The sequence below is a fragment of the Haliotis asinina genome, chromosome 7, assembly GCF_037392515.1.
Source record: "Haliotis asinina isolate JCU_RB_2024 chromosome 7, JCU_Hal_asi_v2, whole genome shotgun sequence".
Taxonomy (NCBI): domain Eukaryota; kingdom Metazoa; phylum Mollusca; class Gastropoda; order Lepetellida; family Haliotidae; genus Haliotis; species Haliotis asinina.
Genome location: NC_090286.1, coordinates 46,913,870 through 46,939,737, shown reverse-complemented (window position 1 = coordinate 46,939,737; position 25,868 = coordinate 46,913,870). Strand labels below are relative to the sequence as shown.

The following is a 25,868-nucleotide window of genomic DNA, read 5'->3' as shown; positions in this document are numbered from 1 at the left end:
ATTGCACAATCAACGTCAACATCAGACACTTCCATTAGTAACATTGCATTTTCCGTTCGATCTGAGAAGTTATTAATTAAAATCTGCATGTGAAACATCAAAACTAAACTGGGGGAACCAAGTTAATGTTCTTAAATATATAAAGGACTGCCTCAAGTACCATCCTTTGGCATTACCGTCTCCATTACAAACATCTGCTCGACATGACTGTACCCATATGAACTCATGACAATTAAAAAGGGAAACGAAATTATTGTTACACCAAGACACTGTTATGCTTTGAGCATGAACTTACTTGATTCACATTTCTTAACAAAAACTGAATAGTTCTTATGACAAAATGTTCCTGTTGTATGGTAAGCTAGCATGGTATGATAGCATCATAGGTCCATTAGCAACTCTTGTAAACCAGTGCTGGGTAAAATGTTGAGGGACAGAAATTTATAATGACTGTTAGTTTGCCTTTGTTTCTATCCAAGCTAACAAACATCATTCCCAGATGTGGTTTAACATTTTCCCTCATCAGCCTCACTATCTCATTTTACTGAATGATACATCAAAGTCTTAAGTGCATGGTTTGCCTGATGTTGAGTGAACTACAGTTTAAATTTAGATTTGTAAAATTCATTCATTTTGAAGATAAATCTCTGACATTTCAAAGAAATATTTCATACCAAATAAATAAAGATATCTATATATACATATACATCTACACCTTGTATCCACATACACAAGAAACTGTGAATCTTGGTTAAAAAGCTTTCAGTTTAAACTTTATATTGGTGGTAGAACCTTTATAGTAATACATTTTGTTGTAAGGTTTAATTATTTGAGATAAGAGTTTTAATTGGTATAAGCAATCACTTTCCCCTTTGAAATAAGAAGTTAATGGTACAAAGAAGGTATTTTATAAATGCTTCGAACACTTCTACTTGCACTTCTTGTTGATTATGACAGTTTGCAGCATTTACTGTGTAACAAACACTGTTTGGAGTGGATTACAAAAGACATGCTCTTACCTTTAGTTGTTTTTTGTGATCAGACTCAGGGAAAATTTCATAATTGTTCTTAAACCTGTAAGTGTATGCTGTTGCTAGGTAATATCATGTTAATTTTCGTGATATATTTTTGATAAATCCTATAAGCTGTCACATTGGATGATTTGTTTTTTCATAAAAGGATGGATGACATGCATTCAGTAATTACTAATTTTGTGGGTTGTTATAAAGTTCAGGGTGTCCTTATGGTTTCTGCAATAGCATTACATGTATATCACTGAATTAAACTTGCTATTGATCCACCTTATTCACCAATGATCATTATTGTTCAATCTTAATCAACAGGGACCATTACTTCTACAGTGATATTTTATTCCTGCGTCGATCTTCTACATGTAGGCCTTGTTATGGATGAAGGGGCAAAGTTGTTTGCACTGTTTGATACCATTCTTCATGGACATAAAAACAGCAAATCAGAGCCCTTGGAAATCAATTTTACTAAGGTAATGTTCATATTATTATATTTATTGAGTTTTGAACTCTGGCATGAAAGGAACAATATACATGAAAATTCATGTACCTTTTTTGCCTCAAGATTCATGACGTAGATTGAAGTTCTTTCATTGTCATCACTGATTATCTGTAAATCAGACCATGATGACCCTTCAAGTGTTATCAGATGTGATAGAATTTATTCAAGATTCAAAGTGTAGCTGACAGGAAACAAAAAGTTTCTGGCACTCATGACAATTTGGTGTTCTCCACCACAAGCTTTTCTTAAAAAGGATTTGTTAACTACATTTAGATTACTAATACATATACTGATCTATTTGCTGCCAACAAGCAGTACGAAAGATATTTGTTTCACAAGTATAAGTTCCATAGTCTGCATGAATGCTTTTAAAGTTTCAGAATTTTGAAAAGTTTCTTTTTATGCTAGATATATCCTGAGTCTGTACCAGTCCATAACAGAATCAGTCGCCTAAAGAAGGACCTTATAAAAGTTGTTGAGCTGGTCAAAAGTTGCAGAAAGGATGAAGCAACATTCTGTTTGCTCTTGGAGGCAGGACTTCCCAACTTGGTAAATATGAACACATGCACACTAACTGGGCAATGATGCAATGTTATCTTTGTTCATTTTTTTATTTTCAATGCTGGTATTCTGATATATTTGGTTACTTTCAACTGCTTGCATGTAAAGTAGCTTCAAGTAGTTACTTGATGATAGGTTACTTTGGTGACAGTTTGTATCTTATTTATTGTAGATTGTGGAATCTATTGGTGTCTTCAGGGAAGTATCCAGCTTAGAAGGTGTAGCACCTTTACTGGAGGAATTACTGGACACAGTGAACGTATGTTGTTTATGTCCACATCTTTGAAGAGTTAGATAAGAAATTGATGAACTTACTCTTGGCTCATAATGGATCAAACTTCTTTGCTACATGTATTTTTACACAGTCTAGTTTATGAATTCCATAGATCCTTTTTGACAAGAGTCCATACACTGATTTAATACCGGTAGATTTGGAAATAGCTAAATTCTTAAAAAATGTATATGGTGTATTGTGCAATAGTACAAATATGAAGACACTTCAATCACAGTAGTGTATTGTTTTTGTCATCTGAGCAGCATAGTGGACTTATTAGATCTTGTACTAATAAGTTGTAGGTAACTGTACAGGATTTTACATTTACCAACACAACTAAAGTTTTCAAGGGTCTTTATGTAAATTATGACGGTCCTAGAAAGTAATGAAATGATGTAGTAGACTGTACTTTACGGGTTAATGACTGCTTTAATTACCTGAGCTTTATATTTATTGTCACAAATTTTGGAAAGTGAATATCATTGTTGTCCAAGGGGATTCAGTATGTGTATGTTTCTGTGCTCATTCTATTCTATTGTGCAGATTGGTGCCTATTTCTGCATTGTGTAAAACACTGTTTATTGTAACAATGTTGGGACCCGAGAAGGTCCCGGGGCAGAATAGGCCTTCAGCAACCCATGCTTGCCATAAAAGGCGACTCAGCTTGTCGTAAGAGGTGACTAACGGGATCGGGTGGTCAGTCTCGCTGACTTGGTTGATACATGTCAACAGATCGATGCTCATGTTGTTGATCACTGGATTGTCTGGTCCAGACTCGATTATTTACAGACCGCCGCCATATAGCTGGAATATTGCTGAGTGCGGTGAAAACTAAATTCACTCACTCACTGTAACAATGTTGGAAATAAAGTGTTTGATGATAAATGACACATAGTACATATATTAACATAACTCATTACATATTAATATCATTACAAATTAAATATACTGAAATTCATATAATGTACAGTGTTCAAATAGTGTATACTTTCATGCATATAAAATTGTGCAGTTCTAATTGATGTGATGATCATAGTAAATATTCACAATTTTTTTTCAGCTCATTTCTGAATCTGGGGCACACGGTGAGTATTCATGGAAAATAAATATTAGTTCAAACTTGATAAATGGGATTTGTTGGACAATATAGGACAGGTAACTGAAAACAAAGTACAGGTGTTGAAGAGTCAGTGGGCTGTGGACAAGATTTTAAAAGTGATAAACTGTTACAGTTCATAGGTTATCAAACCATTTCTTGATAAGGTGTATGGTTGTGTGAAGAATTGGTGATGAATTGTTGATTAATTGTTGGTTTGACAAAACTAGTACCGGTACATGATCTATTATTCTGTTATTAGTAAAACAACATCTTGCTTCAGACCATTCAAATCAATATTTTTACAATGAACCAAGCAACAGTGTTAACAAGTTAGCAATATAGTGGATAGTATGTTCATTCATTGATGTGAAAAATGTAATAGTTTAAGAGGGGTTAAGGAAAAGGCAAGAATGAGATGCTATAAGAGCACACATGAAAGACCTCAAGTACCACTGAAACCAGAAAATATTGTGAGATACCTTTTCTTTCTACACTGCAACAGGAACTCATCTGCTATAAAATATTACAGGTCTATTGTGTCTTTGTCCATTATTAGACTTTCAAAGCTATACTGACCAACAACTAGTTAGTTGTATTCAGTGTTATCACTAAAGTAGACTTCCATTTGTTAAGCTTCTTAAACGTTATATCCACTGTCTGAAAAGAAGTTATTCCAACTTCATTGTTGCACTGTATACTATGTAGATTCCAAAGTATCAGCCACATGCAGAAACTAAGATAAATAAGACTAGGGGGATACCTTAGCCGACTATCTTGTCATTGAGGCCTTGCGGGGCGAACATGTGGAGTCTAAATATCCACCTAAGTTCGAGTGATCTCCTCTTTTCATCTGTGCGAAGGAACATTTTCTAGAAAAGACAGCTTCACAAGGCATCTGAGGTCTAAACATGGCAACAACAGATTTGAATGCCTGATCAGTAGCAAGGTCAACAAACGCAAAGACGATTGGCTGAAACATATCCGCCAAAAGCACCAACAATACACGTCAGACAACCCCAATACCTCAATAATCGTGGATCTAACCATGGTCACAACCACTCACAACGGAGGAATTCCTCCAGTGGAAAGGACCCCGACCACTGCACAGCCAGCCGCTGTAGTAGAACCTAGAGTAACCCACTTTACGCCAAATCATCACTGGCAACACAGGCCATTTGACTCCATATACTACGGGCCCATACCCGTTCCACCCTTCACCAACTGGGAGGATCCACAGCTCACCATAGAGGATCTAGTCATGGAGCCATGGCCGGTGTACCGAGCACAATGCTGAGATGATCTTTGGAGTCACCCACGCGGGAAGGACCCCCACCCACAACCAAATTACGAAGTACTACCACCAGCCTCAATTGCCTAAAACTCACATCCAAGCCGCCTATGTACCAAAACAAGCTGGCAAAACAAACTGGCGTTGGTAACAATGATTACCAATTATTCCAAGCTGTCCACTTTGCCCGGACCAGACATTTCTTGTCCACAGTATGTATATCACCTGACTTATATAAACATAAGTCACCATACATGATTATACTCTGTCATTTTAACCGGATTTGTGTGATTTCGGACCCTCCTTATACTTTAAGGAGGGGCTCCCAAGCCTATCAAACTGGTAGGGCTCCACTCGTTTCCTTCACACAAAAAACGAAACAATGCATCACTGTAATACTTTATTACAACATCATATTTAACATACAAAATATACATCCATTTTCAATGTATATATCGGCCAGTCTTTATAACAATATAAATACATGTGCCGAGCATCATCAAGTCAAGCCACCTGCTTTCCATATCTCCGCCGGCAAAAACATAGAGCTACCAAATAACTTGGAGCCTTGCCAGCGACACCGGCAGAACCCCGCCGGCGGTTGAACCACTGCCAAAACACACACAATAGTTGTTGACGTCATAACGTCAATCATCAACCCTTGCCCACTGTGACATCACACAACAGTCACACACACAGAGTATATAAAGGGCTGCACAGCCAATGCAGAATGGTCTGATGAGTTCACTTAGAACGAAACTGGTCACCCCCCTGCTACTAAAACAAGTGCCTATCCCACTCCGACGGGGCCCACCGTCAGTTTTACACATGCAGAAACTGTGAATTAATTAGTAACACAGTATAAAGTAGTAACCACTGTCTGTTTTTGTTTGCATTTTCAGGCCAAGCTTCTATGGTCAAATCTATCTGTGGGCCATATTTGGATCTTCTCTTGGGAGAATTCTGTTCTTTATCTCAGAAAACAGAAGTATGTTGTATTTCCCACACACAGTCATAGTTCAGCAGGCAATTTCAAAACTGTTCTGGCTTTTCAGGAAATATTTTGTAAACCATTCAGCATTGTAACATGAAATTTTAGTTTTCATAAATCTGAGTCCCTAATCATATCTGTCAATCATCATGCAAATATTACAAAACTGCTTTAAACTACTTTTAAATAAAAGAACAGAAGAATATGATTATTTGGGTGGATAGTTGACTGACAGGGTATACAGGATTGTTAATTGTACCCACAAACAACAGCCTTACCAGACATTCCTTTATTACTATGTTGAATTTGACAGGCAAAAATACACTTTTGTAGTGTCATGATTTTCAAGACGGATTTAATGTAGTAGATTTCAGACATGTTTTATAACATCAACAAATTCCTGTTACTGTTGTAGCAACATGTGTATAATATTTGTGAGAACAGTCATAGTTTTGAGTGTTTAATATTAAGCGTTATATAAAAAAAATTATTTCCTTTCAGATAAGTAGGTCCCTAAACATCATTCTTGAGACCTGTCCTTTTGCAGTAAAGGAAATTTTGCTGAAGAAAAGTGAAATAATTGAGAAACTGTGAGTTGAATGATTACAATTAAATTTTGCAATTGAATAGATAAATATTTGGTGAAGTATCTGGTTAGAAAACAATGTCAGAGGTCTGAAGCTTTACCATTTATTTCTTTTGTTGTGTTTCAAAGAAACTATCAGTACAGATAATGTGTCCAATTTAGGTATAAATGATGTATGGGTGAAACCACACTTAATAAGGTTTCTATCTTTTCCAGACGACACTTATTTCAGCTTATCATCACAGTTGGAGGTATGGGATATTTGTTATCTATTCAACATGCAACACGGTTAGAAATTAATAGTGGTCTTTTAGAAAAATAGACCAACAAGGAATATATCATCTAGTCTCTAATTAGTCTAGCAGAGAGAAAATTTATGCTTAGAGCGTTTTGGAAATTATATTTGTTGGTAAATATCATTAGGAGAGATTAAGTTTGATAATGTCTTGGTGAGATATTGTTTATAGAAACTAGGTCCTTCATTTCTTCAGCTAAGCATTTTGGTATATTTTGGAAGTCTTTAATGTAATTAAATCAAACGCTATACATTGTTATGTGGTTAGGATCATGAATGAGGTAATTCCATCTGAGAAAGAAGTATAAAGTACGGTAGTATTAATAATTTCAGCTGTGTCTGTGTTGACATTTTTTTTTTTCTTTCTTTTTTTTTTTTTTTTTTTTTATAGACTATGAATTTCAAATTGGACTCCTAGAGTGTATGTTTCGCCTAGTGCCCAGAAAAGTGAGAGCACAATATACATTGAAGTTCATACAGAGAAGGTTTTTAGACCAGTTCTTGGATATTCGGGATGCTAATTTTGAAACAGTGAGTATTAAATGCGATATATACCAATATCTGTTATTACGTTGTACCATGTGTAGTGAAACTCAGATTTGTCAAGTAAACCTCATTTGTGTAAAGAGAGTTATCCATATGAAAATTGAAATTGTTGTAAAAGACGACTACAGTTAAACATTTGTTTATGGACAAAGGAATTTGCAGGGATAAGAATTTTCTGCAAATCTGCGGAATTCCGTGTATTTGATTGGGCTGGTGTCATTCATAAAATATATGTTATATTGTTTCAACTAACATGACCTCAAAGATGCCTAGCCCATTTTCCTGTTAGTTCACACATACTCATTCTCATTCCTGAAATTGTTACATTTGGCTGACAGTATGTGAAGTATTTTCATTGTTTCATTCTGTTGTGTTTTTCAAAGGATTGCAGAGTGTTTCTAAATGAAGTCAACAGAACTGCTGGAAACAATGGAAGGTGAGCTACAAATAAGAATGCCTTATGGACATGAAACCGTCAAACTAGACAATGGTGCTCCATTGTGTGTGAACATTTTTGTCTTTCATAGGCAAATGATGAGAGAATTTGATTTGATTTGGTTAATGGATGGTAATTCTCATAAAAGAAATAGACCTAATTGGTTCAAGTCAAGTACAGTTGTTTCAGATGTGGCATGAAAGTTGAAATGTGCATTTATCATAAGTCAGCTCACATGATCTGGCTGGCGGAATTTTGCTATAGCCCAGTTGTTAAAAGTTAAAGTTTGGGAGGTCTCTAGATCCAAATACCATAAAAGAAGTCTTTAGCGATACCTTACTGATTGAATGTCATTCCTTGTTAACAACTTGTTAGTAGATGTCAAGGGCTATTTACAGGTCTGCTTGCAGAGAAAATTTATCATTGCCCTGATGTAGAAGATTTAAATGTACAAATATACCAGTAGCAGCAATCCTTAAGGATCTTGGGACCTTGCTATGGCGCAACAACAATCTTAAAGTATTTATGCTGTTGTTTTATATGAATCATCATAGGCTCATATATGAAATTCCTCACAATGAAAATCATATAGAAAGTGAACTGTCTGTATGCACATTTTACAAGCAAACAGATAGATTTGGGTCTATGCTTCCTCATGAAAGGTGTATTAAATGTTTTGAAATCCAACCCATTGCTATAACATGTTCTCCCCATATAGCAGCTGTTTCATTCACTTGTTTGTTTTTTTTTTCCTTTGTTTTTTTTTTTCAGAGTCTTCTCAGTTCCCTGTGAAAAGGCAATATTTGGGAAGAGGAAGGTAGTGTGGTTTTATTTAAGCCCAAACCTCCCAAGAAACTGTGTTTTAGTGATCATGTTAATTTCATCTTATGTGTGAGGCATTGAATGTGTCAAGCCAGAAAACAGCACACTAAATATTGCATATTGTTGATTGACAAAACCAAGAGTAAGAAACATTGTTTCTTTACAAAATTGCATTGCTGTTTGAAGATAAGGCTTTGTTTCTTTATAGACAATGGTTTTCTTATCCTCCGCAATGCAACAGAAATTATCACGGCAAGAAAGATCAGATGGAAAATGATGATTGAGGATACATTAAATTTCCTTTTCTTAAAGTAGACACATTGTTATACTTTCAGCTTAATAAACCTAATGATGATGATTATGATGAATTCTGGGTGGATTTCAACTATGGCACAAGGCGCATCACATTATTTTGTGAGCAAGATGTCATGGAGAATAACAGTCAGATGGTACGTTTGCAACATTTCAACAGTTTGATCACAATGGTTTCATTCATCGAACTCCTGTGTAAGTCTCATAAAGTGCCTTTCAGTTTTGAAGCCTTAACACTCTATTACAGCACTATGGTCAGAAGGGAAGTGTAAAGATGCAAAATTTCATAAACATTCCTTACTTGTATGGTGCAGAGGACCAGTAGTAAAAGTAATGTTAACTCTTTATGACTCACACTACTTCAATAAAAGAACAAATGTAATTTATGAGCATTTGTGAAGGTACTCAGTTAATTTACAATACATTTTGTAGACATTAATATTTGTTGAAAATACATCAAATGATTTAGTAGTAGAGTCATAATGAATTTACCAAAAAGTCTGGCTTGCTCTGTAAAAACACAGTCCTTCCCCCATCACATTATCTTTGTTATTTTGCAAGTACATGGTAGTCTTGACTATCATTTCAGAGTCAAGGAGAACAAGATTTGTGGGAGACATTGAGTGTATCATTGGGCGATGTGAAAAGTTACAGTTACACAGGTACAGTGTTATATGTGCTATATATAGACGTAGTTCTATATTTGTTGTGTTCAAAATGTAAATTATACAAAGTTTATTATTGATGTTAAAACTAGGTATCTATATTCAATAAGCATGATTTAATTTTGAACTGACCTCACAAAATGAGATAAACTTGATTAAACATATATCCCTATTGGATATGTAGTTTTCATTAGAAAGTGTATATGTATGATTTAATGTACATTTCATGGTGATTTCGTGGTTGTTTTAGTGATAAGTGAATGTTTTATCAAATACTGCAACTTTGTTTACCATTGCATGGCAGCCACTTGCAATACATGCATCACAATTAAACAAAAGCAGTTACTTACTTTCAGAACATGACAACATTGGAATATCTTCTATTGAACTGAAAAAGGACATCAACTGTCTATACCCCAATATGATGCAGTGTAGTGGAAAACTCTTTGAGCTATTTGTGCAAACCAAATACAACCCAAGGAAAGCTCTGATGTCTGTGTTTGGAAGTGAAAAGTGTGCAAATGTAAGTCCCAATCATTTCTATGATCTGTATGTATTCTGTCTTGTGTAGGGCTAGGACAGGTAACCCAGCTACTCGGTACGGGTCGGTAATGAGTTGGAACCGTGTACCTGTCTCAATAATATCAGATCCATTATGATCATGTGACAAATAGATTAAGCAATGTAATATTTTATTCTTTCAAGATTAAAAGATATTGTTGTTGAAAATTTATACATAATTCTAATTCAACTTAGTATGTGACACAAGTTCTGATTGGTTAATGATCACAATTAAAAACCGCTTCTCTAAAACTTTTGAATGCATCCCTACACACATTGTTTAAAAGCAAAGATGGCGACCTGTCAATCAAGCAAGGACACTAGTTTAGATCATGGCGATTTTGTCATCGATTACGATAAAACGTTTGAAAGTGGTATAACGAATCGAAACCTTAAACTTGCTGCCGAAGAAATCGCTGATATAACTAAATTTGCAGCCAGATGACCACCGGTATACATCCCCAATTGATATAAACCTAAATCCCGCTTCTCATTCTATATTAGGTCATCTCTTGTTTTCCCAAAATTAAACCACATTTGAGGTTTTTGTTTTAGGGGAACTGGTTTTACTTTTCGCCAAAAAGACCTCTTCCAAGGTTTTACTTTTCCTAACCTTATATGAACATCAACATTCAAATGATAAGTGAGTGTTTGAAATCAACTGAAAAATATCGTTCAAGATTAAGTTCACGATACTAATGTTTGCTCAAGCGGAATTGGAACCGCAAATCTCAGATCCTTAGCCACCGGCCAATGAAGGTTGTGGTGTTAAATTATCTACTTCTGGTTACTTTCATTAAATTGATTTTACCCGCACTTCAGTTATTGGTATGTAATATTATTAAATTATCATCTACATTTTAATTAACCATCATTGATGTCATATGTGTTAGAGAAAACGCTTCGAGTAGATACTTTTGACCCCTCCTAGCCCTGAGTTCTAAGAATAACATGTGTTCCTGATACCATGACGTTTTGAAATCATGCTCTCTGATTGGTCTGCCAGATGTGTTAAGATCAAAGTTAGACTACAAGTATTTTATTTAACTATTTGCTTTAAGTATTCAGTATTGGAGTTGAATCAGTTGGAGTTATTTTGCCAAACCATAAAACATAAAATGCTGTTATCTTTCAGAGGAAAGCCTCTTCAGCCATTTTGCCACTGCATCTGAATGTGCAGAATGTTCTCTATGAAGAGGTAAGAAAACATTAAGGAGGGTGCATACCAAATATCAGAAGGTAAAAAAATTGCTAAATTTGCTATCATTTTGTAGAAATTTGTGTCCCGAATGTAATTATGTAATAAATGTAGCAAGTCACCACAGCATTTGTTTAACAAGTGGTGGCACCATCTGTAAAAGGTAATATGTCAATAAAACGTCTCTTAGAAGTAAATTGTTTACTCTTATTTAATATGTGTTTTTTTATGAAGATCTTATAGTATTGATATGGAATAAAGCAGGAAAATCAATACACGTCCCTACTGTCACCTACTGTCACATACGGTTTTGCGCATGAACCATGATATCCAAACTCTTTAAGAATAGTTTCTTTGAGAGACATTTGGAAGTTGGTGTACTATGGAAGGATAAAAACATATGTTAAAAAGCAGTTGTTGGTGCATATACACTTATCCTTTGTAAGTAATCATATGCAAATCTATAATGAAATGGTGTTTCAAGTAAGGGTGAAACATTCACTTGTGCATTACAAGGTTTCCAGCAACAATATGATACTTGATACAATTTTTTCAGTATTGATACAAGACAATATTAATCACAATCCACACTGCCAGGCTTTTGTCAATCAAATATCACACAATGAACTGTAGTTTACATTTGAAGTTTAGTACCATAATAGCCTCTACAATCATATATCTATGTTTTCCTTTGGAACCTGCACTGAATATTGATAATCAGGGGGTTTATGTGTATTTTGGCTTGAAAATGTAATTTTGTAACCTGTGCATTATGATCAATATCATTTCATGGCCTTGCTGTATTGTTTCACACCTAGTCACAAGCAGTTTTCAGCATTTTATGAGCACCAATTCAGTAAAGTGCACGTTATCTTAACTTCTTAGCTTATTTGAACTCATTGATGAATGTGGCTGTTTTGGGTAGATGTTTTTTATGCATACATCCAGTTGCAATTTGAAAGACGTTCTGAGCAATTCTTTTTCACATATCTTTTAAAAGTTTTTGAACTCTGATTCAAGTGAGATGTTCAAATTACTAATGAGAAGTAAATCCTGTTTAATGGGTTCACATCCTCTGTAGAGTTCTTATTAGTGGTGATTAGATATTTTACCAACAATAGTTCTAATCTTAACAGACAGTATGTTTTGATAGAAGTAACCCAGTATTTCTGTTAATGAATTCATTTATGTTTCATGGTAATTTCAGACTGAATCTCCATTATGCAGAAGGTCCACTCACGAAGGTGGTGTAGCAGCATTACAAGACAACTCACATGGAAGTCCTATGAAGCTCACTCCACTGCGTACAAAGATATCCGTGCCGAGTATTCCCATGTCAACACCAGCCAGATCACTGTGCTCACAAGAACAAGATCAAGAATCTGTATCATCTTCACGAAACATACAGATGATACAGCATGCAAGAACAAACAATGAAAGAAAAACAACACAGACATACCAACCATCACATTCCAAGAGTTAGTTTGCAGTCTTGTTGTTTCATTTTTGCATAGAAACATTATCATTAATTGTTTTGCCTGATGTTATCAACTAGTTATGGAATAAATGAGTGAGGCTGGTTTAATTCAGTACTTCAGCCATGTCCAAGGTGTGTCAGTATATTCTGGGGAAAAACCCAAGGATGTGTAAACCCAGGTTTACAGCTTTGGTAAAGCCTGTGAGTATAGGTGCCTTGATGGGATTTTGAGGTAGAATGGCCTCAAGTGACCAGTGTTTGTTGTAAGTAGACAATATGGATCCAAAATCCAGTGATCTAGCTTTGTGATTTAGTTAACAATCTTGGATATCATAATAATGATCACTGCACTTGTTATGTGCCCCCAGCATCAGTTACATGATATGGCTGGTATATTGGCAGTTGTGGCATAAAGAGTAAGAAGAACAAACTGACACAGGTATGAATTTTAAACCACGGCTCAAGGCACAACTAATTGATGTAAGTCTGTAGAGTTCAGTTCTTGGTTGACTGTTGTGCCCAACACTTGTTTTGAATATATCTAGACATGTTGGTCTAAAAGAGAGGGTTTTAATAATGCAGGAAGGCATTCATTGTTATTTTAATCACCTCTTCATCTTATTTCAGAAAGTACTTTTGCTGCACCAAAAACACCCACTGTCAAAAATGTTCGGCCAAAGGTGAAAACACCAGTTGTCACGATTAGAGATGGTACCTCAAAAAAGTTGCAGAAGGTTCAGAAAATCAAACAAAAGGGAAAACATGATACTCAGGGAACATGTACACAGGATATGTCTTCAGGTGATTGTTGTAGTTACAACTTGCATATTAACTTTCTGTTTTGAATGAAATGATAACATGATATTACTTATATAAATATCAAGGAATATATATATGTATGTTCCTATAATATAGTGTGTAATAATGACTGTTATAAATTAGGGTGTATTCACTTAAACTTAACAAGAAATATGATTGTCTTTTATTGAAGGTTAAAATCACATGGGTTTTGTCACAAATAAAACTGATTCATATTTGCTTTGTCATTTACATGTATTATGGGTTTTGATGTAAAACAATGTTTCTCAGTAATAATGAATAAAATAATCTGGAAATTATTAATCACCTGAAACACACTTTCTGCCGCCTTCATCTTGCTATAAGTTGGTACAGTGTGTCCAGACCATTTGTACATGAAAGCGTTCCAGTTTGAAAGTTTTGTGGATTGGTTGAGATATTCTATAGTGATGCTATGGACTTGTAATTAGCATTAGACTTTCTTAGGGCACCGATCAGCAGATGTAAGTGCAGGTTACAACATGTGTGGTTTTGCAAAGTAGAAAGATGGGGTAATGTTTACTTGAGAGCAATATCTGGCATACTGACTGACATATCTTTTTAATGGAGAACCATAGGTAAATTTTCATTGACATATTGTCTTTTCTGTGCCACTGTCTCTTTTTCAAAGGACAAGTATGAAAACAAGTGTTGAGCCATACATCCCTGATTGCTGCAGATATATTTTACAAAGCATGCAGACATGTTTATCTCTTTCTTTTTTTTCTAGATGCATGGCAGGATGATATTATTCCAGATTCATTGCCTATGGCAGATCACCAACCCATAACAACAAATGCTGCCCTTCCAAAGTGCCAGAGGTACAATAAGTATGACAATTGTTGTAGTAGTAGTTGTGGTTCAAGTAGTAGTAGTCTAGTTGAAAATAAACAGGACATACACTGTCACATCACTAAACATACTTCAATCAAATATTGATAAATATATCATTGCATCTATTCCAGCATACCATACATTGATTGATGCACGTGCTATGAAGAAATGCAGGCTTTATATGCAGTACATGTTTCTGTACATGTCATGTAAATGTTGTAAAGCTTGCTAAAAGCAACTCAGATAACAGGGATTATACACATGGGAAATGTATCACAACACCTCCATATTTTCATAGTATCAGTTACCGATAATTGCCATTAGCCATGGCAAAGGAACTTATCCAAATCTCCGTTTGTTTACTATCTGGATAAACTAAATATTCATCACACGAGGTAGAAAGGGAATGAATTTAATACAAAAAGTGTTTTAATATAACACAAGCACAGATTGAAAGACAGAGTTCAAGTATATAATAAAGCTAGAAAGTCTGCATTATGTGAACAGTTGATGGTTCAGAGAGAAAAGCAGCTGAAAAATGATGTCATTAATGATAGAATCAAGAGTATTCTTTATTTTATCATTGATGTCAATAATGCCATGTGATTATTCAGTGAATTATCTTAATTTGAGTAATAAATATTTTGTTAAATAGGAATCCAGGTTTAAGTGACAGTGGGATCGATCTGGCTGAAGGAGCGGTATTGCAACGTGATGGGGATGATGTCCTATCCAAGGATCAAAAAGAGGTAGATTTTTTATCAAATGTTTATTTGAGTGTCCCTTTATTATTTGCAGCACAATATTTCCATTCAGTACATTGTTAGTTTGGGGACGACAATTACTTTTTGAAACTCTGTTCAATTTAAGGGTATCTTTACAGTAAGAATGTACATGAAATTTTGAAGATACATGAAAAATGCATCAGCATCTCAATGGCAAATATTTATACAGATTTGTGGCAGCCATTTTTTTTTTAAAAAAAAAACAATTTTAGTATGCATATGATTTTTCCCATCTTCACAACAGATACATTCATGTTTCTGTTTAGTAGTCACTGAATTACATACTGCTTCTCCTATTTATTAGTGGAGTTCATAGATGATTGTATTTTCTGTAACTTCATTTCAGAAAGAGAAAGATTCCAGTTTTGATTTTACAGGTAAGTTCATCAGTTCTGTCATTCCACTATACTTTATCAGCTAGTCTATATCTAATACAAAGACTATGTTGTTATTTTTGTATTCTACTACCCATACAGTTACCGTTAGAGTACTCAATCTATACAGAAACAGTCCAGTAGAATGATGCATTCAGTATGAAATGTGATTATGAAAGAATATATGTTGTGTTTTCAGTAGACATTGATAATGACTTCAAACATGTTGACAAACATGTATCACAAGGAACAAGAAAGTCTTTGAAAAAGAAAAAACAAGGGAATAAGACAGACCAAAATATCTCACAAAATTGCCAACAAATGGATCAAGCTGATGAAAACTTGATGACCCAATCCTCAGACCGTCCATCATCGTTGGATGAAAATGTAATTCAGGAATCCCAGTATGAGACACAGATAGAAGGTTCAAGTGATGTTCAAGATACAAGTAAAAACACTGATTGTTTATACAGCTCCACAGTTACTACAAAGGCAATATCAGGAAAACAGAAGATATTCGCAGAAAAACAGAGGAAACTAATCCAGCCCAAAGATAAAGTGCAAAATTTGAACATTATTGAAGAGGGTGTAAGCAGTGAATCATCACTTCAATGTGTTCCTGGTGATGTTACATCACAACTCACAGAGGCACATGTGAGGGTCTCAAGATTGAATACTTTGCCTTCTCATAAAGACATGAATGACAAAAATGCAGTGAAAAACAAGACAACTGGTAAGGATTCAGCAACAAAGAAGAAGAACAAATGTAAAGACAAAAATGCTTTCGCTCAAGAAGTAGAACATAAGCTGTCTGGGTTCACTACAAATACAGAAGTGAAGAGAGGAGCTGAACACAAGAAAGCTCATGGAAAACCACCCAAGTCAAAGCAGAAAGTAAAGACTAGTGGGTGTCATGAAACAGAAGAAGAACATACTAAGGAACCTCATCTATTAGAAAAACACTGTAAAAGAGTATTGCCAAGTCGAAAAGCTAAGGCTAAACATAGTAATGTGTATAATGAAGAATTCAGTAGTTCTGAAAATGTAGGAAATCTCTTTGAAAGCCCATTCAGCATGACAAATGACACTTCCAAAGATTTGCCTAAGGAATCATCAGCAACAACAAAGATGTCATTGTATGTTAAACCAAACAGTATACACAGGTTACTGTCTCATTCTGGCTTATATTTTCCAGAACTTTCCAATAATTCCAGCCCTGCAAGTGATCCTTATAATTTTGATATGGAATATGAAGAGCAGTCTCACTCTCAGTTTGAAACCAATCCAGCTGAAGCCATGGATATCAACCTGACTAATAAAGAAAATGGTATACAGGTTACAAGTATGAACACCTCAAAGTTTTTCAAACACAGATCAGAGGTTGGGGTTAATGTAAGTTCAGAGACTATAGCAACCAATTACATGAAGACGTGGCATCAGAAGCTAAATAAGAAGGGTGGAAAGTCAGCAGTTTTATCACAGAGCTATACCAGCTGGAAGAGTGTTGACAAAAAGAGTAAAAATGCCAAAAAAGAAAGCATCAACAAAAAAGAAAATGGTGAGAACAGTACATCTAAAAGAAATCAACAGAATCATGATGAAGAATCATGTATTTGCCCTGAAAGAAGGGGGTCTAAGGCCAATGTGGTTATGCTGAAGGACACTGAAGTAATTCAGAATGACTCAACTTGCTCAAGAAAGAAAACAAAAAATCCTAAATTCAAATTGTTTAATCCTGATTTGTCTGTGTTGTTACCGACACAAAATGGAAATGCAGAATTAATGCATATTCAGGAAGAGAATAATGACAGTCTCCTCCAGGAAAAAGATCAACTTGAAAGCAGGACAAAAGAGGTAGGTTTATCATAATTTGTTCACTTCTGTTCACTCTGATACACATGTTTGATAGAATTTTCAGTTTGAATAAACTTTGTTGCCCAAATATCTACTGGAAAATATACCAGTTATTATTTAATCTATAATTTCCCATTAGTATTTCTTATATTAAGTACCATGTCACTAACTGTCTCTATTAGCATAAGGTTGTGTTTCTTTGGTCAAGGAAAAATAGTGTAACCTGATTTCAGCACATGGTCAGCAGATGCTGAAATGGACATTACTCAATATAGCACTGATTTATGTAAAATAGATATGGAACACATGCATTGTGATATCCTATGCTTTACATGTGTTTGCTAAAATATTCACATTTTTCATATTATGTGTCTTGGACAGCTGTGGTTATGTAAACCCTTGTGTCGATATCTGCCACTTTTCGGCTGATATGAGATTGTACTATTGATTCAGCAAAAGCTGAAACACTGTGACCAGAGGTTAGAAGAGGAAAAGAAAACTGTTGTGGCAGATGCACCAAAGAAGAAGAAGCAGAGTTCAAAATCAAGAAGTAAAGGCAAGGCTTCTGAGAAATTGGACAGTGAAAGGTATACTTACGTACTAGAAGTGTTAGATTATAGTTGGGTTTTGTTAAATTTGTTTGAAAGCTTTCGATTTAGTTTTTAACCAGTAAATATTTTGTCTCAATGCTATAGACTCAACATGAAATCAGTAATGCAGGGGTTGGGAAAGAGAAATTTGACAATGGGCCATTTTCAGGATTATTAGCTATTTTCTGAATTTAGAATGGGCCACTTATTATCCTCACCAAAATACACATCAGTTGAGGAGTTTCTGTTTCATACAGCTTATTTCATACTGCAAATAGATTTTCAAGATGTAGACATGTCTACATGTTTATGAACAGTTGTCTTTTATAACAAGGATATCTGAAATGGGCAAGTATAACCAGAAAAATATACTCTGAGTTTGCTGCACAAACCATCAGTATTCCAGTTTTTGCTGTTAAATTACACTACATATTTGGTAAAATCAATCAATCCTCTCAGTTCAGACAGATATGAAAATGGTACCACTAATACTGGTGTTATTGAAAACTTCGCAGCAATTTGCGAGGTGAGTAAATGTTCTGATTGATATATATGACTTACTTGAATAAAATTATGTACTCTGAAAAATAATTATCAGATGCAAAAATTTGTTGTTTTTGTTAAATTATCTGTGCAAAAACGTACATGTATTTTACACATTATGATTGCATATTTTCTTATACAGATTTTACTGTCTAAAACCATGAGGGTTATTGGCTCCAGTAATCAGTCGTTATTTATCAGAAAGTCTGGTATTCTGAAGAGTATGTTGACTGTTTGTCTTCTTTGCTATCTTCAGTCACTAGTTGACCAGTCCTCCATAGAAATAGAAGGTTTGGACAAGGTGTTCAGTAAACAGTAAGTTCTCATGGACAGTGGCATGGTATTGTGCTCATGTTTAGTCGGGGGGGGGGAAAGAATCTGCTGTGATGTTGTGAATTCAAACTAACAGTGATCTGACCAGACTGTTGCACATGCACTCATTGTATTCTGTCAATATTAGTGGCTTTGTTTATTGGTCCTGTCTGAATGTTTGATGAACTAAGTTCCAAGACGTGAAAAGTTTAGGTGTACATTTACCCTAATAGTTTGAGTGAGTTTAGGTTTATGTCACTTTTAGCAATATTCCAGCAATATCATGTCACCAGAAATGGGTTTCACACATCATACCCATATGGGGAATCGACCCTAAGTCTGACGAATGAACGCTTTAACCACTAGGCTACACTACTGCCCTCTTATAGTTTGAAATTCCAGAAAGTATGTATACATATGATTGTGTGACCTGTTTGTTAAAATTGATATTTTGGGTAGCTGATGTACTATGTTACAAGTTGTGAGTAGTTCATGTGTACATTTACGCTGAAAGTTTAAAACTTTATAAAGTAAATACAATTATGTGAATTGTAATTTTTTCTTGTTTCAACTCTCAACATCACAATATGGAACGATTATTTTTGTATTTACAGAGATGAGGAACACAAGACAAACTTACAGAAAAAGGTAATGATAAAGAAACATAAGCAGAAGCATTGAAAATTGACCCTCAGAGCCTGACATTATATTTTCTGTAAACTTTTGAATGCTTGAATATTTGTATTTAAGTTTTATTCATCAGTCAAATGATCATTGACTATACAAGTGATGAACTTTCATGAATGTTTTTTGACATATATGTGTCTTTTCAGTCCCAGGTGACAAAAAGCTTAGATGAAGATTATCGTCAGGACAACTGTTCAATAATAAATGATTTGAAGTAAGTTGTACAATTCCTTTCCTTTAATGCATTTTATGGATGTTTAAAAAAGCCCTCATAGTAGTCAAAAGACAACCATCACAAAATAGGAAGGGATATATATTTTACAACGTATTGACCATACAATGTGCCATAGGAACAGGATTGACATTTGTAGGTGTTGTTTTCAGTGTAAGGGATCATCTTAAAAATGGTGCATCGTTGTTATGGTTATTGTGTATTCTTCAATTCGCATGCAAACATATTCTTCTATGCCATGATATAGTCCAGACACTATAGTTCTTGTTTTTTGAGAGGTCAAGGTCTTAATTTTATTACCTCATTTCCAGAAGTGAACTAAGTTGGATAGCTAGGCAATCAACTGCTAAGAAAAAGAAAAGTCAGAAAACTTACAAGAGAAAACCTGCCATGAGAAAGAGACAGCATAGATCTACTGACACAGATAGTCAGAATGAGAATAGAAATGATGAGAATGGTGATGAGCAAAGTGAGGCCGATGTTGACAAAGATGATAGTGAGGAAGATAATGATGGTGGGGTCAGTGATGATGGTGACATTCTACTCATAAGGAGAGAAGCAGAGGATCTAATTTTAACCCAGGTATGGAACCATATATGTTGGTTAATAGGTCCTTACATTACTTGAACTGAGATGTTTCATCAAGTCATTGCAGAACCTACATTTACAATAATGAGAGTGACTTCTATTAAACCTATTTTGTTACAGTGTTGCTGGATTATTTCTTTTTAGCAGGATTCTGACGCTCCAACAAAGTCTGCAAATGGAGAACTCACAAATGTGTCATCTGTCATTCATTCAGCAATAACTTCAAACATTTTACAGAGAGGAACGCCTAAGGTTCACAACTCAAAGAGACGATACAGTCCACTTGATGTGAGGTTCATCTCTACACCAAAGACCCCCAAAACACCTGGCAGTTTCCAATGGTCTGATGGAGGTTGGTACGTTAGATAAGATCAGACTGGTCTTCAGCAACCCATGCTTGTCATTAGGGGCAAATGCCAGGAATATTGCTGAATGTGGCATTAATCAACAAACTATCAAAACAACAAAGCATCCTGTAAATCTGCAGGTATGTAAATCTGTAAATGCCAACACTACTATCCTATTATCCCACCCAGGGATTTTGATTTCGATTACATCCACTCATGTAGGATAAATCCAGTGGTCAGGCTCGGTGAAATTGGATAACTGCAAGGTACTGTAACCTGACAAAGTGGAATGTGGTTCATTTCAGTCACAGCCGTATTTGACACAGATTCAATTATTCACAGACTACCATCATGCTGACTTAGATTCTCTTGACATACTAATGAAGTAGATTTGCTGCAGGTCCAGCGTGTTATCATTCAAATTACTCACTGAAGTCCAAGCTAGTTTATGATGTATTAATTAATGAAATCATGTTTCTTGATAATCAAGACAAGTATGTTTATTTTGCAGATCAAGCTGGATCTGAAACAGCTGATGTTGCCCTAACTCAACAGTTTGAAGTCTGTGTGAGTTTCATTCAACTTAAATATTGATAGTGTCTTATGTCAAGAATCCATGCAGTTGCTTAGGACGTCACAAGGACACTTATGATCTATAATTCTAAATCAGAAATCTGATTCAACACACTTCAGACAAATAATTGCTTTTTCAGAAAGAATACTCTCTACCACTTAAAGACCATGAAAGCATTCCTAAACTTCTCAGCCGATGTGCAGACAAAATGGTCAGATCAGGTATTGTTCTAAGAATTTTCATTTTCTGAAAGAGAATTAATTATTAATAGAGGTACAGTACTTCCCAACTTTACAGATGCTTGTTTTTCCTTTTCCAAATATTCCTGATAATTCTTTGTAACCAAGAAACTATTGCTATGTACATGAAAGTATTGATTTTCTTGATCTGAATTTAAGAATTAAGTAGCTAAAATTTTATTGTAACTAAAAAAATACTGACTTTAAGTGTTGCTTTTCCTTAACTTGTGGAAGGGATTAAATATATATGATGAAGGAACACACCTGTTCGTGGACATTCTTATCACAAAAACCTTTCTTGAAAATCTGTTTGTGGGTAGAGTGCACTGAAACTTGATGGCCCTTAATGTTCCACAAAGTTGAGTCTATCTTTTTTTGCTTTGTCATGAATTCTGTAGGGTTCATTTCAAGAGCATAACTTTCAAACTGTACATTTCTGTACAGTGCCTTTCATATTCTGTAATGTTTTTATTGTGTGTCTTTTTTCTGTATCTTTACCTTTTTGATGGGGGTGGTGAGGAGAAGGACAGTTGTTTTCATGTTTTTGGAGCAGATGTCTCTGAACCTATTTAGTGCTTTGTCTTATTGTTTCTTCTGATTTTGTTATGCATGAAAGTAATTGTATTATGACTCTTAGATATATTCTTTCTTTGAGGTCCATCATCCACTGTGCGGCCACATCGTTCTGCTCTCAAACGGAAGTATAGGGTATCCTTTGAGCAATGGAAGAAAAGGAGCTGTTGATATGAAATAGGCTTGTGTCTTGAAAAAAGTGTCTGTAATAAATCCATTCTGACAAATATTTGATTGTGTCTGCTTTAAACTGAATGCTGAAAACTGCATATTTCAACAGACAAAATGTTTCTAGTTTCATGTGTTTCTACAGGGTCTGTGCAATCTTGAAAAAGCCCAGAAGTTGGGCACTTACCCTTAAACAGCCAGGAAAAAAGACTTGAGCCTTGAAAAGGTCTTGAATTTCAAGATTGATGAACTGAAGATTGTGTCTGCTAAGTAACATCTAAAGTGTGTGTGGGTGTAATATAGATTCATTACAGCTGTTTTTACAACTTTGTTTTAAAAGTATTAATATACTTTCCTAATATATTCTTTCATTGGTGTTGAAGGTGTTTAGATGGTTACATACTTAATGATGTCTACTGGTCTTAACTTTGATGTCTGTCTAGGTAAGATTTGGCATAAGGCTGGGTGTTTTTAATTCCATAGTAAACCTAACAGTGCTCAGAAGTTGTGTGTTTTACTATTTTGATCAGGTTTACTTATATAATTGCTTCTCTTGTTGGCCTTAATTTTTCCCAGAAAAACCTTGAAAAGGCCTTAAATTTTGGTCTTGAAATTCTGTATGAACCCTGTTCTAAGACCACTATTGAAAAACAAAAGGAATTCAGAAAAAGTTCTCTGTGCCCCATGCTTGTAAGTGTTAACCACTAATTGGTTTCAATTTTTTACTTGGCAGATCATGTCATTGTCCCACAGGAAACCACTAATGTATTAAGTATATCCTTAACCAGTATGTGCAGCATCTGAAGATATTGGATGAGAGTGAAAGTGATGATATGTTGTCATCTGAATCGGATCCACACAATGATGATGAGAAAAGTTTCTGTCCAAGGAAATTGTTCAGGAAAGATTTACCTGGTACTTTTGAATCTATTCTGGCATTTAAAATGTACTCCTCACAGACAAGTAAGCAAGAAAAACCTATTTGTGGAAATAACTTTCTTAGCAATGCAAGTTACCATGCTCCAGAGGTGCAGCAATAAAAGATGACAAAAGATGTCCATGTACAATAAAAGGATGAGTGAGCACCCTTATACAGGCACCATTTAAATCAGCATACATGTAATATCTTGAAATAAGTTTCTCTCTTGAATATTGTTTAACATCTAATTTTCGTTTTCATACATTTGCTTTTGCTTTTTGTCTGTTGAGAAAGAGCACTTGAGCACTTCATGTTCATTTGGGAATGATTATTTTTCTGGGTTTTTTTTTTTAAAAAGAACCTGCTATTGGGAATTCACCAATACCACCAGACAAAGAAGAAAATATTTCAAACAGACTACCTTCTAAAATAGCACAACCCCTTAAGTCCTGTCCAACACCAGTTCCACCGTTTCACCTGCCAGACCAGCAGACTGAAGATGGATCTTCTTCTCAAAATGGTGAACTAGATTTGTTGATGGATCTTGGTTGTGACAGTGGAATAAATACAGGCATTTCAACTTACATCCAGTCATTTGGAATGGACATGCAAAAGCAACTGAAGGTATGTTAGCTTATTGGTCTTATTAGCATATGATTTATGATGAGCTATAACAATATCTTTGATGATTTAAGGCAATAGCGCATGCTGACTTGGGATGGAAATATATCTCATTGACTCAAGTTGTTGGTGTGTTACTTGACTGTTCATCTCAATGCACTAACATTATTGATGTATGTGTCTGAATACAGGCTAAACATCAGCAGCTAACTGAACTCACCAGAGGGGCCCTAAGAAACACTCAGAAACATATCTATAAAATCTGGACATCTGAAAGCCATGACAGGTGGGTATTGATCCCTAGTGTTCACAGTGGTGTTCAAAGTAACAGGACATTGGGTCCAGAAAGTTTCAAATGTCTGTCTGACCCACTGAAAATTCACAGGACCCACAGAATTAAGTTAAACAAATATTATAGAGTTAACATTTCTTATAACTGGCATTGAAATTATTAACATCATATGATAACAAACATAAGATTTATAAACAGCAAACAAGTGTCACATGCCACAAATAACAACTTCACACAAAGACAATGTGAAATATTCAGTCAGACACTTAAATACCACCCATAATGTTTGCTTGGCAATTATCATCAACATTGCTGTCTGTTCTCTGTGATAACAATAGTTGTCTTCTTGTCCATCTTATGCTTACCCATTCCCTTTTTATTAACACCTTATTTCAGTGAAGTATTGATGAAAATCAAGGGCTGGTACTTTCGGAAAATGAGAGCTAAGGGAATGGATCTAGGGTTAAATGTCTGAAATGTTAGACCTGGAGATTTAGAGATGTTTGAAGGGTAATCTTAAGGGAGGCTCAATTTTAGAATTTCATTTGACGTAAGGAGGTATTTTTAAACATGACCATGGCTCACAATTTCATCATTTAATCACTTAAAGGTCACATGCAACCAAAAAATCAAACATAATTAAAACACATTTATCACTTATTCATGACATATAATATACATTGCTGCTTTTAAAAAAACAAATAAACAAAATTATAAGCGTACAATCGCGATTCAAAAGTGCAATATTTTGTACTTGGGCTTACTTCCCCCGAAACGAAGCCCTCGGGAGACCGAACCCAGTCATAGCGGGTGGATATGCACTCAAGTGTAACGACGGCTTCCGATTGGCTGTTCCATTTGCTGACATGCTGAGGGTTCATTGTGTGTACAGAAAGATGATCTGTTTGATGGGCATTTTAGAAGTATAGCCAGTCACAAGAAAGTAAGATTCTTTGTGGATAACAACTTCTTTTTGTGTACTTGATGCGTCGTTTCAGTATGGATTCATATTCTGTTGTCAAGCAAAATCATATACACCAAAAGAAGTCGATATCCATGAAGAATGTATATAGAGATGTTAGGTTTTGAAAATACATGTTCTCTGAATTTGCGCTCGATCCAATAAAAATCATGTCAGTAGAGATGGTAAACTACTGCGTGGCTCCAGCCATCTGTCATTCGTCCAAGTACAAAACAGGACTGGAATCTGGAGTTTGCACAAGTTTCCGTCACATCCAGTCATCCGAATAAAATGAATGTAGTTTGTTTGCAACCCACAGACATAAAAACATGTCATGTGTATCACACGTGCCTAATTACATAATGTGGCAGACACGGGACTCGGGTGCACGAGTCATAAATCAACTTATTTTCTTTATGTCGTATAGTCTGATAGGTGTTAAGTTCAAATTGCACGTTGTCAATGATTGAAGCTGTGTATTGCATGTTGTCTTTAGCAGACAGGCAGACAGACATATAGGTGTGAATAAACGAGACAATGAGTTTTCTCTGTGACAGAGACTGCTTGCCACAGTCAACAAGTTGTTTTACGTAACGAGTAGATTATGTACTTGTTTGTGTACACAACCGAGATTAGACTATTGCTCACGACCTCAGACGCTGGGCATGCATACTGTTTCAAGCTCCGCGAACCTATTCACTGCGCATGCGTTATGGACGCAGCGCAGCACAGCTGTTGAAACCAGTTTTCCCCCCAGCGCTGGGGGGAATTTAGTGAAACGTTTGAACTCCGATTTCGCGGGCTTTTTTTCATCGTGTTTTTTTTTTCAACTTTACAGGTTGAATTGGCATTTTTTATGATTTGTTTCGGTAAGTGCACACCGAAAGGTACCAGAAT

At 35.3% G+C, this 25,868-nt stretch overlaps 1 protein-coding gene across 1 annotated transcript in view; it reads left to right on the top strand.

Moving 5' to 3' along the window:
- Window positions 1–1,405: 1,405 nt before the first annotated feature.
- LOC137291701 (synaptonemal complex protein 2-like) overlaps window positions 1,406–25,868 on the top strand; it is a 36,032-nt gene continuing 11,569 nt past the window's right edge. Inside the window, exons 1-33 of the mRNA XM_067823140.1 lie at window positions 1,406–1,501; window positions 1,939–2,079; window positions 2,264–2,350; window positions 3,426–3,450; window positions 5,655–5,740; window positions 6,245–6,333; window positions 6,546–6,580; window positions 7,016–7,155; window positions 7,554–7,606; window positions 8,378–8,423; window positions 8,764–8,877; window positions 9,330–9,402; window positions 9,762–9,928; window positions 11,102–11,164; window positions 12,372–12,642; window positions 13,269–13,442; window positions 14,209–14,299; window positions 14,968–15,061; window positions 15,444–15,474; window positions 15,671–17,325; window positions 17,779–17,912; window positions 18,375–18,441; window positions 18,715–18,773; window positions 19,385–19,418; window positions 19,610–19,671; window positions 20,001–20,271; window positions 20,425–20,629; window positions 21,136–21,191; window positions 21,338–21,419; window positions 22,093–22,145; window positions 22,976–23,093; window positions 23,456–23,721; window positions 23,910–24,004. Of these exons, the coding sequence (XP_067679241.1) occupies window positions 1,406–1,501; window positions 1,939–2,079; window positions 2,264–2,350; window positions 3,426–3,450; window positions 5,655–5,740; window positions 6,245–6,333; window positions 6,546–6,580; window positions 7,016–7,155; window positions 7,554–7,606; window positions 8,378–8,423; window positions 8,764–8,877; window positions 9,330–9,402; window positions 9,762–9,928; window positions 11,102–11,164; window positions 12,372–12,642; window positions 13,269–13,442; window positions 14,209–14,299; window positions 14,968–15,061; window positions 15,444–15,474; window positions 15,671–17,325; window positions 17,779–17,912; window positions 18,375–18,441; window positions 18,715–18,773; window positions 19,385–19,418; window positions 19,610–19,671; window positions 20,001–20,271; window positions 20,425–20,629; window positions 21,136–21,191; window positions 21,338–21,419; window positions 22,093–22,145; window positions 22,976–23,093; window positions 23,456–23,721; window positions 23,910–24,004 (5,033 nt within the window). The remainder of the gene's footprint in view (window positions 1,502–1,938; window positions 2,080–2,263; window positions 2,351–3,425; window positions 3,451–5,654; window positions 5,741–6,244; window positions 6,334–6,545; window positions 6,581–7,015; window positions 7,156–7,553; window positions 7,607–8,377; window positions 8,424–8,763; window positions 8,878–9,329; window positions 9,403–9,761; window positions 9,929–11,101; window positions 11,165–12,371; window positions 12,643–13,268; window positions 13,443–14,208; window positions 14,300–14,967; window positions 15,062–15,443; window positions 15,475–15,670; window positions 17,326–17,778; window positions 17,913–18,374; window positions 18,442–18,714; window positions 18,774–19,384; window positions 19,419–19,609; window positions 19,672–20,000; window positions 20,272–20,424; window positions 20,630–21,135; window positions 21,192–21,337; window positions 21,420–22,092; window positions 22,146–22,975; window positions 23,094–23,455; window positions 23,722–23,909; window positions 24,005–25,868) is intronic.